The sequence below is a fragment of the Diadema setosum genome, chromosome 21, assembly GCF_964275005.1.
Source record: "Diadema setosum chromosome 21, eeDiaSeto1, whole genome shotgun sequence".
Taxonomy (NCBI): Eukaryota; Metazoa; Echinodermata; class Echinoidea; order Diadematoida; family Diadematidae; genus Diadema; species Diadema setosum.
This window is the reverse complement of record NC_092705.1, coordinates 20865478-20878037: the sequence shown is the minus strand read 5'-3', so window position 1 is coordinate 20878037 and position 12560 is coordinate 20865478. Positions and strand designations below refer to the sequence as shown.

Here is a 12560-nt window from a genome sequence, read left to right as displayed (position 1 = left end):
TACTTGACTGTTTGACTGTTGTTATTTTTTCTCTGCGTGTATGTTTGCATGGCTTGCACTGCTAGGTGTGGACCAACAGCAACTCAACATGTCTCTTGCTGAAAAAACTCACATTCTTTGGTTCATCCTCAATGGCATCCATCGTCAGGAAGAGGGCATGCTTCGCCTGGTCCAAGAGATCTCCCTGCTTCTTGAGGATGTCGGGTGTGACTTGGTCCTGGGACTTACTCTCTGTCTCCATGGACGCCAGTGTGTGATGCATCTAATTGCGAGTACCAAAAATCGGCCAGATATGTTTCAAGATCAACTTCAACATGTCACGCTTAGCTTCCTGAAAACGTCTAATAGCTATGCTGACCCTACGCTACTGCCATCAACTGCACACACACACACAGACACACCCACACATATAGATTAGACGCACACAATGTATGCCAATACACAAAGAGACACAATCCTTTTGCAGTATATACATCTTAATTTTTACAAGACAGAAACAGATTTGATTATTTGCATGACAAAGTTACCTCAAAGTTTAGAATATTCAAGAAAACTATCTCGTCAGGTTGATTTGCATGTCATTTGTTACTTTACAGTGTCCTTTTGAAACCTTGTGTCAACTAGAAATGTCGCTACCGCAACTGGTATGCCTCCGCCATAATGCATGGTTCTCCTAATAGGTCTATAGTACAATATTGACAATGTGTGATGACAGTTTCACATAATAGGCCAATTTACTAATGTATGCACAGATCTTTAATTTTGCACAAGGCTGCAACCTCGGGCAAACAAAGGATGCGAGCCTGCAACGTCGGCTGCTGCAGCCGTCCCCGACACGTCCCCACATGTAGACTTACGTGTATGTTGTGTACATGTGTGCGATGCATCAACTTCAACTTTACCTCGTGGCATTTCGTGTGGCTCTAAATCAATTCCCAACCTTAGATGAGGGAAAATTCTGCTGTGATCAAACGCAATTTGGACTATAGTTTCGATTTTATTGAATTTTGGCTTCGATTTTGTCTTCAGTAGTTCTGACAATGGGTGGAAAACACTGCTGCTATGGAACATACAACAGTATGACCGCATCACTTCAAACTTCAATGATTTTAAGCATTATGATTGATTGTGAAATCTAAACTAGACAAGGAATCTCTCATAATCGACATGTTTCCAAGGATTTTTTTTAAAAGTTAGACTCAGACTGATTAGACTTTATGAAATAGAATGACGATTTTGACCTATTTTTCTATTAACAATAACAGTTAGGGGGCCTAGCCCTATATAGCTAGACTAGATCTACCTAGGCCTAGTAGACCTAAAATTAAGAACAAAAACAATGATAGACCTAACCTCCCTGACATTCGCAGTAGGCAACATTTATTTCCCCCGTTGACTTATTCATCACGACCCAGGTCTGGTACGTTGGTTTGTTGAGGTATGTCCGGTCGGCCTAACCTCACTAAGGAAAACACGAAAAGGGCTCGTGTCCAAAACCTCATTGAACTTCAGGCTTGAAGAAACATTCCCATCCGCGAAAAGACGGTAGTCCTCAAATGACTTGTATCCCTTTAGCTTTTCCAGTCATAGTCGGTCCGATTGATGATCAGGTAGTTGAACACGTCAAAAGAGTCCAAAATCTGGAATACTGTCAAAGTTAGATGTAAACCCAGCGAGCTTGTTAGGATCGGAGAATGAGCAGCCTACCAGAGCGAGCTTCTCCTGCAGTGACAGGCCGTGTCCGCCCGGGAGAGGTCGGGATCGATGGGCAAATCCAAATCGGCTACAGCAGTTGCACTAGTTTGATGAGTTTCTCCTTGTTGTAGCCGCTTGTGCTCACACCTATATCCCTAAAATACTAAGTTAATTCCGTAACTGTCCAATTCTTCCATGACTTGCTCGAACTTTGGCTAGAACTTGAAGCTGACGCCATCTCAAAGCAAGATTATAGCAAACAAAAGTTGTCGATTATCCGCAGCGAGTAATGATCGTAGACAATACACGCGTGAATGCAAAAACAGTGTGGCGCGCTCGTCCACGCTTATTTCGCTTGCCCGACTTAGTTACAATCACTAGGGTCGCGTGGGGTTGACGTCATTATGCATATCATTAGTAAACCGGTCTATTGGCAAAATATTAAAATAACAGGTTTGTCACAAATGAGTTGAATGTTCACTTTCCTTGAACTAGGTTTACTTGGATGAATGGCTATATAAGAGTGCAGATATTTGGGGATTTAAAGATTTTTACTTGACTTCTGAGCCCTTTATAAGTTTAAGGAAGAAGTGAAATTTTGCACTTTCACTTGACCTTTGACCTTTTGGCAAGAAACTTCCAAGGGAATCTCTATTGGGTAATATATAAATAAACTAAGTTTCAAGAAAAATCATGCAGGCATTGCATAGACAAGAGGAAAACAGTGAAATTTTGAGTTGACCTTGACTTTTGACCCATGACCCTTAAATTCCCTAGATAATCACTGCCAGTCAGCATATGCATATATACTAAGTTCCGTGAAGATACCTTGAACCATTTGTGAAATATGGAGAAAAAAGTAAAATTCTACATTATCACTTGACCTTTGAACTTTGACCTCACGACCCAAAACTCTCTCTGGAGAATCTTTATTTGGTAGTTCATGTATCAAAAAAAAATACCTTCAGGCATTGCCTGGATATGGGGAAAATAGAGAAATTTTGAGCATTTGACCTTGACCTTTTGACCTTTGACCTCAAGCATGTGCACCCAAAAGTTGACAGGCACAACTTCGCCCACTCATCCATATACACGCCAAGTTTCATTAGGATACCTCAAACGGTTTTTTAGTTATGCTGTCCACAAAATTGATTACGGATGGAAGGACAGACGGACAGACGGACAGGACGGAAGGATGGACAACCTGAAAACATAATGCCTCCGGCGACACCTTGTGGCGAAGGCATAAAAACAGAATCCGGATGTACTAGAAAGACTAGAAATTATGAACTGATCTCAAACCTAAATGCAGAATCATAAGTCTGATGAAGGTACACTTGGAAATCTTTGAGGTAAGCTTACCACAGCCTTGGTTAGGAGAGCCTTTGCGGTTTTGGCCTTGGCCAAGTGTGACAGCGCCATCTGGTGTTCACCTTTCTCAAAGAGAGCATCCGCAATGATCACGGCGCCTTCGTCCAGGTACTCCATGACCTGTGCATCCTGAAATGTAGGTAACCACATTAAAAGGTCAAACACAAGTTTTTTTTTCTCTCTCTCTCTCTCTCTCTCTCTTATTTGTTTTTACAGAGTAAACAGCACTTGTGAATGCGAAGCCTTCAACTTTATGAAATATGGTAGATCCTCTACAAAGTTTATGGGAATTTCAGTAACTTGGAGGGAATGGGTTGAACAATTTATCACTATCACTATTGATAGAATCATATACAATAATGGCATATAATAGTAATGATGATGACAATAGTAAAACTGACAATATTCATAACAATAATAATGATGATGATAATAATAATGATGATGATAATAATAATGATGATAATAATAAAAAGAAGATGAAAAAAGAAAATAAAGAGTAGAAGAAGAAGAAGAAGAAGAACGTTAACAGCAGTTACTCCCTTCTTCTATTAAAACCAAGATGATAGACTTACCTCTAGCGGTTTGTGCACGTGGGCAAACATCGGTTTCTTTGGCTGAAGCACAGTACGATTGCTGGGGGGAAAAGAAATTGGAGTGATGATTTTACGACAATGATTTCATAAGAACTTCATCTAAGCAAATACATTATAATGATGACAATATATGGTGTTACATACCCAGCATAGCCTCTCCGTGTTAACACTGCTTTGATTTGATTTTATTTAATTTGTTTTGATTTATTTCTGCATTCAATCAAATATAAACTGAATACAAATTTCAAAAGCACAAAGACAAAGGATAACAAGTGTGGTGATTCAATAATATAACATTACACAAATAAATACACATAAGCAATTGCAGTAAGTAGCATACAAACAGTTCGACCTCGATTATCCGGCCATGTCGGGACCGGCGCTCATTCGGATAAGCGAATTGGCCGGATATGGGAGACACAATGTTAATGTATATAGCTGCCATCCAAGCTGCCGTCCCAGCGCACTGGCAGCTAGCCAGGTAGCGTACCCCGCAACGGTGGTGTAATCTATGCTAGCCTGTGCAACATTGTAGTCCCTTCTTCACAAAAATAAAGTATATCTTTATGTGAAAATCATACATGTTTTACCTCATTAGATATTGAGAAACCTATCATGCATATCTTATGAAATAAGTGAAATATATCCATGAAAAGATGTTAAAGTCACTGTTTTTTCTCAATTTTTGGATGAAAAAAAAAAAAGTCCTTCACTGCATGAACGTGTCAGGATAATAGCGATTTCCGGATAAAAGGAGGCCGGATAATCGAGGTCAAACTGTATACAGAAACATAAAATGTATTTTTCAGTAAATAATTGAGATAACTGAAAGCAGGAGACCATCGTGAGCAATTCAACTTGAAATGGATGGGGCCTTTCTCAAAGGGTCCCGCCTTACATTATTATCCCAACATTGAAGGTACCCCTTTATTATACACCTAGGGATGGATGTGAGGCAATGTGGGGGAATGAGATGGCCAAACATGGCAGGCTGAGAACTGCCTTGACCAGGCCAAGGAAATAACTGACAATATATTGCCACGCCAGTCAAGGCACATAAGAGAAACGTCATAAGGCCATAAGTAAAGCAGGTTGAACAGTGCAATACTGCACTGACAATCCAAAGACAGAAGACCAAGCAGTGAAGCAAGAAGGCCCAAACTTGAACATGGGGAAACAATAGCAAAAATCTCACAGCGCACTATATTTTGGGCAAACGCAGCTGCCATAGTCGAGCGGAACATAATTACATGACCCTGTATTATGGGGACGCAAGAAATGGATAGGCCAGCTGGGTTTTGATATATTCAAGAATCCCCGTAACAAAGCATGTACAGCTTTATCACTGATAAATCATTATATACAGCATTAAGTATTCGCACAGCTGCAGAATCTGGACTGGAGTCGACCATTTCTGCAGCGTACGCATGAAACTTCCCCGACAGATGCTATTCATCATCTTCGTATGTACCCTGGTGGGCAGCGAATGAATTGGACCCCCCTCGGCGTTTTGGGCGATGTATCGCTAACGTGAAAAGCTATCGCCACGATGTTTCATGACCTTTTTCTTTACAGTCTCCCGCATCTTTTGACACCAAATTTGCAATGGCCCGGGCGCGCGGTTCCGAAATTGTGCATAAATATGTACTTGCATGTCAGACCAAAAATTGCTCAAAGACGTGAATTCGTGTGCAATTTCAATGCAAACTGTGTTTACAGGCAAATTTCATAAAAGCATGATTATTTTGAGGTTTTATTGATTAAAATCAATTAATAACATATTTTCTTGTTCGGAACAATGTCGCGGACAAATTTCATCGAAAAAACAATGAAAAACATAAAGTCGAAAGAACAAAGAAATACATAAGAAATTAAAAAAACAATAAAATACTTCAGAAATTTTTTCTGATTGCACAATATTTTTCTCTTATATTTGCTAAGGACAATAAAAAGAATATTTACACAAAAAATGTGCCTGTTTTGAGCTTTATATAGTGATTTATACCAAATTGTCTGATTTCATGCATCATTATGCATAAATTAGCATAATTTAGCATAGATGATAATTTTTTAGAAAATTAACTTCATGGTACTTTAAATTACATCATAGGCAATGTGTGTGTCAATTTTCGCTGCGATTGCGCGGTCGACGGCCGAGATCTGGAGGGGGGGGGGCCTGGGAGGCCCCCCCCCCCCCCCCCCCCCCCCCCCCCCCGGCTCTATCATCTACCTAAATAGCCCGGCCTAGTTAGGGTTAAACCTAGCATAAGCAGTCTGTGGTTAATAAAGGAGTCCCCTGCTCACCTTGCAAGCAGCCTCAGGTGTTCCAGGGCGGCCTGCCAGTACATGACACTGACCCGTTGGTATGCTTCTCGTCGAGTGCTCCAGTCGTTGGGGTCAGATGCCGTACTCCTCAGCTCCTCCGCCTACCATCAAGGATTAAACATTTAACAACAGGCCTGGCATTGAGAATTTTCACATCATTTGATTTTTCCTCAACTTGTACTTACTTTTATGTATCGACATAGGAAGCATTTTGGGTCAAAAATACTGTTTTTTTATTATCATGACGGAAAGTGTTAGCAGGATTTCTTCCATTGAGGAACTTGTGAAACTGTCCATTTTCAGAGATTTTTTTTTTCTTTTTCTTTTTTCTTTAATTTCAAATTTACCAGTGCATATGAGGTCGAATAGGGGTTGATATATGTTTCTTTAAATGTTAAGAAATACTTTTGTAGAAGGGTACAAAGTGAGGATTATGGTCTTCATTTCAATACAATTTCCATCGCTTTTTTTTTCTTTGATTAACATAAAATTATAACTGTTATCTTTGCTTGACTCTATTCTCTCTTGACAGATTCAATTGAGACACACAGAGGAGAAAAACTAGCTGAAGGGGCGAAGGAATATTGGCTCACCCTAGCGTTGAAGGTCTTGCCGAGATTCACCAGCAGCTGGGTCTCAAGGCCGTGGTTCTTCTGGCATCGCATCACTTCCAAACCCTTCTTGGCTGCCAGCCTCAGCCGCCCAAGATCGGCCGATCTGCAGAGTAAGAGAAAAGTAGACTGCTGGTTTTGAAAGGTTGATAACTTATATGCTTCCATGGTCTCACTCCTCCCAACATATTATCTGGGCAGTGTTTCATGAAAGTTGTCAGCCCTGACAAGATGATAGTCTCTGATGATCACCATAGTAACAGTCAGTGACCAGAGATTCTCAGCCAATCAAAACCAAGGACTTTACTGAAATTGTCAGAGACTGACAATAAGATAGATAGATAGATAGATAGATAGATAGATAGATAGATAGATAGATAGATAGATAGACAGACAACAATACAAAGAAAATAAAAGGATAATTCATCAAAAATTTACTTTTCTAGCATTATGAAAGAGCACTTGACTAACCGCTTTCAGAAAACAGGGGGAATAATTGCCACCCTTAACGTATGTCAGTATCAAGTTGGTGGAATTTGTAATTTTATTGAAAAATGAATTTTTGTGGAATTTTCTTTATATTTTCTTTATATTATTGTCCACTCATACATCATAACCTCTAGTAGTCTCCTCATCCAGCGGTTCCAACACCAAAACTTAAAAAATTCGTAACTTTTGCATCGATTGTCCGATTTTCTTCAAACTTTCACTGATGTGTTCTATTAATGTTGCTGCTTTCACTCAATCCACATTGCTCTTTGGGTTTGCGTTCCCTTTAATCATTCAGTGTGATGACATTCTACATTTAAGATCTGTCAGCATTATACAAACACACAGATGTGAAACTCAATATTTGTGTAGAGAACCACATATGAAAATCAACGCAGGGAAATAGAAAGGACAGTAAGAGGGGATGAGCAGCTGGCCTAGAAATCGGAGATATTATTTTGCCGCACACATCTCAGTAATACTCCTTCGCATATGACTGCCGACACTTACCTCGCCTTGCCGCTGTAGAGCGCATAGACAGACATGTACCAGTCCAGCTGCTCCTCTGAGTAGCAGTTGACCAGCAGAGCCACAGGGATGTTCAGGCCAAGCAGGCCCTGGCGGTGGAGGTTGTGCAGCTGGGCTCTGGCAACAAAGATGCTGGCATAGAGGAAAGCCTAGTGGCAGAGCAGTCAAAGAAATCAAACATGACACCAGTTCATCTCTGGCCTTATGGAAAAAGTCTAAAGTGTCGATTCCATGCGCTTTCAAGAAGATGAAAATATAAACATTAGCCCCAATGTGGCCCCCCCGGCCAATTTGCAAAAACTCAAAACTACAGTCACTAATGTAAATTACACATAGCACTACCTGAGCTCATTACTTATGATTTGAGAGAAGACTTAAGATTCCTTAGTTTCAGGGTTTTGTCTGTTCCCCCCCCCCCCCCCTGCAAAATTTGGTAAAAATGTGACCATGCACTTTCAAGAAAAAGATGAAAATGTGCACCTCACGCATTGTGCCCCAGGAGTCGTGGAGTTTTCAAGAAGAAGATGAAAATGTAAAAAGATAACACACAAAAAAAAAATGATGCATGGCACACGACGAACAACACACAATGGACGCCAAACAATCCACTATTCACAAAAGAGGCAAATGGTTCCTTCGTATCCCATACCCAGGGCTGCACACTAACCCATTTTTTCTGCCGGTCCAACCTGTCTCTGTCGGACCGGTAAATGCCCCGTTTTACCATTTTTTGCCGGTCCGAACAGAAAATTTACCGGTCAACAACAACAACCTAAAAAAAGATTAAAGGGACTGGGGAGGAGTGTTGGAACCCAAAATGCAAAAGTACTATTTCATGACGTGAAACAGGCAAAAACAAGGGCCAATGCCTATGAAAGGACTAAGCAATGAAAAAGAATCGATGAAAAATACGGCATTATGAAGATATCTATGATTTTGTGAAGAGCGTTACATGTAACGCTTGTCAAAATCACAGGGGGTCGGCTTAGAGGCTCTCCGTTCAAGTGTTGTTTTTGCCTCCCTCTTTTGTCCGATTTTGGCACAGCGTTGATTTGTTGCCTTCTCCTTGGCGAAAAGCAAGCCCAAGAATAGATAGAGTGTACAGCTGTACATTCGCCGCGATCGCGAGGCGAAACCCGGGTGCCTGTTCACTGGCTAGCGAGCGTTATCGGTGCATTTCCCGGCATCCGCCCGGCAGCTAGCTAGCACGGGTCCGCTCGAACTCTGCTGGCTGCGTATTATAGGCCTACTTACCGTACCACTCCATCCACACAACAATGGAGCCGCAGGAGGAGAGCGAGAGATCTGTCTCCAAGAAGAGGAAGACCATGAAAACCAGTGACAGAGTATGGAGATGGCGACAGAAAAATAAAATGAAGTCAATCCCAATTCCCCTTAAGACACTAAGGGGCTGAACGACAGAGATGTCATTTCACTTCTGCTGGATCGGTAATAAATTTGTGAAACTCGGAAGACTTCATTCAGTTCAGTGTGAGTAACAGTTGACTTCAGTTAGGACCTACAATGTACGTGTAACATTGCTGATAGAGATGTCACTTAGAGGATCTACACACACTATACTATTGTTATGAGTAGGCCTAGATTAGTAGTTTTGTTGGCACGGCAGGTGTCCTATGCCACACCCTAACATGTATTATCACAATTTGCCTGAGATAATACTCACATGTGAAGAAAGGCTACATGCAGATTCACAAAGCCAAAGGTGTACCGGTATTCAGAATGCGATTGAGGTAGTATAGTATGTTAGGTATCCTAGACCAATGAATGTTCTACCAGTACACTCCTAGTCTGAGGCCCTTTTTCTCTGCCAATATATTAGATAACTGGAATTTTTTTTTTTTTTTTTTTGCGTAATGACATATCCCAAATTTGGCTCAACAGTTCTCCTTTTTGAAATGTGCTTCTGGCAATTGCACAAAATCGCTGTTCACATTAAGAAATGGCACGCTAAAGTGTTTTGCATGTAAATACGCGAATTCCTATTTTACCATATTCTGGATTATGTTGCCCTATTCTACCTTCATGTCAAATTATGGGTCTCAAAATTTCGAAATAAGAAAGTTACAACACTCATCAGAACTGCTGTTTGTTACAAATCGGCGATAGGCGAGAAATCCAATTTTACGACACGACAATGAATGAGTGAAAGTGTCAGCGAAGAGCTGCGTAGAGTGATCATCTGGTCACTCTCGGTTTTTACAAATAGTTTGTGGAGAGTCAACCGTGTATATGTTGTCACGGCAGCTATGATCGCGGACCAAAAACGTGAATTCACATGTTTGGTAAGGTACCTAATTATTGTCTCCGGTACACATGGCATTGCAAAAATGTTGATTGAAGTGTATCTACTGTGCGTATACATAAGTGGCTAATGGCGTATATGCATTGCGGCGCAGTTCACTCAGTCCCTAGTGTAGTGGTTAATGGTGTATGCTTTGTAACACAGTAGGTGCTAGTTGTTGAGAAAGGTCTGTCAGATATTATTGTGGCAAATGTGGGTATCTTTTGTAGGGCAACGGCCAGCATCACATTCAAGGACCATCCTGACTAGGCAGCTCAGTGAAGCCAGTGACATCCCCTCTCGACAGTTGAGACCAGCCCTCCCAGCTACCGAGCTTGATGTCAGAAGCCAGTGAAATTCCCTCTCGTCAGTTTCGACCAGCTACCCAGCTCGGTGAAGCCAGTGACATCCCCTTTCATCAGTTGAAACCAGCCCTCCTAGCTAACCAGCTTGATGAAGCCAGTGACATTCCCTCTCGTCAGTTTCGACCAGCTATACCCAGCATGGTGAAGCCAGTGATGTCCCCTCTCATCAGTCGAGACCAGCCCTCCCAGCTACCCAGCTTGATGAAGCCAGTGACATCCCCTCTTGCCCAATGAAACCAGCCCTTGCACTGGTACAAAAGGTTTGTACAAACTGTCTTTAATTACCTGGTACATTTTGTTTTAATACACCTAGATCCAACAACTGTTTTGAACCTGCAAATGAAAATTAATGTTGATATTTAGTAAACAAAACATCAATAAATTGTTCGATCTAACTCTGTGTTCTCAAACGATGCTGTTATTATTCTTGCTGTAATAATTGATAACATTTTTTTTTTTTTTTTGAACCCATAGCTGTGGTAGTGGTTTATAAGATTATGGTTGTCTTGATCATTACTTTTAGGGTTACAAGTTACATAGTTTGTACATTTCAGCCACATATAGGCCTCCTATATGATTGTATGTGGAATTACAGACCCCCAAGTCCCATGCATGTGGCTGGATTTAAAGACATAGGCCCTATATGAGCTTGTATACATAGGGCCTACTTTGTAGATGCACAATGAGAGGCTGAGGTCATCCCGACGTCATGTGCAGTGTCAACTCATCAAAAATTTGGCTAGGGTCTGTAGGTCTTATTTTCCTTTTTGCTATTTAACTTCTACAGTAGACAGTCTATTTCTAACATATTTCATGGAGTTTTCTCTGTTGCATATATGTGAGCACTACAAGATATAGCTACCTGGTAGACTCTACACTGAAATAAAAGGGATAGCAAGTTCTGTGACTAAATTTACAGAGTGGTGAAGAACTAATGCGACTATCCTAATTGTAAGTCAGTGTTAATGCCTTTCATTGTGTCTGATATACAGATGAACTCCTGTCCAGATGCCCCTGTGAAATGGAAAAGGACAAGTTCGTGAATGCCGTTGCCTTCTCCAATTAGTTGTGGAGGAAAATGCTACTCTGAGGAAAGGACTTGGGTCAGATTGAAGTGGATCAAAACCTGGTGAGAGTGCTGACAGATATTGATTTTATCAGAGCCTGGGCAGATGTTAGAAGATAACAGGTTAGATGATGAAGACGTCCCTTTGGCATGCATATTTAGGAATTTTTATGTAAATATCATAAATAAAGTGGGCTACCAAGTATTTTCATTGGACTTTCAGCATCTAACATAATTACTTTCATCAGTACTAAACTTGTCATTGCTTGAATGTTAGTCATTAAAGAGAATATTTACTATGTGTAATACTGAATAGTTAATTGAGTCTATATGAGTAGTAAAATAATTTTTCATTGTAAATGTGTAGTAGTTACTATATTACCAACATTCAGTCATTAGATGAGAGATCAATAGAATGTGCTTGTTGGCCTCTATTGCAGTGGAACAGCTAGCATCACATCCAAGTGCCATCCCAGATATCCAGTTTGTTGAAGCCAGTGACACCCCCTCTCGCCAAATAAGACTGCCTCTTCTAGGTTACGCAGCTCAGCAAGACCTGTGACATCCATCTCGCCGTTGGTGACCAGCCCTCTCTACCAGCAAACTCAGTGAAACCAGTGACATCCCCTCTCATCAATCAGAACCAGCCCTCCCAGCTACTTAGCTCCATGAAGCCAGTGACATCCCCTCTCATGTTCTTCTTTGTGGCTGGCAAATGTTTGAAAACTGAACTTGGATGACGTCAATATCATAATTATGTTGAGTGCATCCAAGTGATGGCAATGATAATAGCTCTGACACCAGCTCTTCCTGTAGGCCTACTGCCAATTTATGCCTTCATTGTGTATAATAGCAAAAGACATGTTAGTAATGAAAAAGCTGCACCTTTGTACCAGGATTGTTGGGGATTCTGATAAATGCACATTGAACATGAATGACATCAATTCCAATCATAGACCTACATTCATGTGATGGCAATACTAACTGATATGACACTACATTCATATTTCTGAACTCTCTATTTCTGTCTTTTCTGTGAGGTAACAACAAACATGTTAGTACTCAAATGTGTGAATCAGAATGAAACATTGAATTGATTGCATAGAAAATTTGTTCTTGCCCCATGTGGCAAGTAGGGAATATAAATCCTGTAAACTCCTAAACTGCATGTGCTTAAATTGTTACTGGAAACTGAAAGGGCTGCAATATCCA

At 40.8% G+C, this 12560-nt stretch overlaps 1 protein-coding gene across 1 annotated transcript in view; it reads right to left on the bottom strand.

Moving 5' to 3' along the window:
• Positions 1-12560, bottom strand: part of LOC140244392 (E3 SUMO-protein ligase RanBP2-like) — a 79251-nt gene that overhangs the window by 33261 nt on the left and 33430 nt on the right. Inside the window, exons 12-17 of the mRNA XM_072324031.1 lie at positions 7598-7764; positions 6581-6704; positions 5967-6088; positions 3642-3702; positions 3058-3195; positions 113-262 (exon numbers count right to left, since the gene is read on the bottom strand). Coding sequence (XP_072180132.1) covers positions 113-262; positions 3058-3195; positions 3642-3702; positions 5967-6088; positions 6581-6704; positions 7598-7764 — 762 coding nt within the window. The remainder of the gene's footprint in view (positions 1-112; positions 263-3057; positions 3196-3641; positions 3703-5966; positions 6089-6580; positions 6705-7597; positions 7765-12560) is intronic.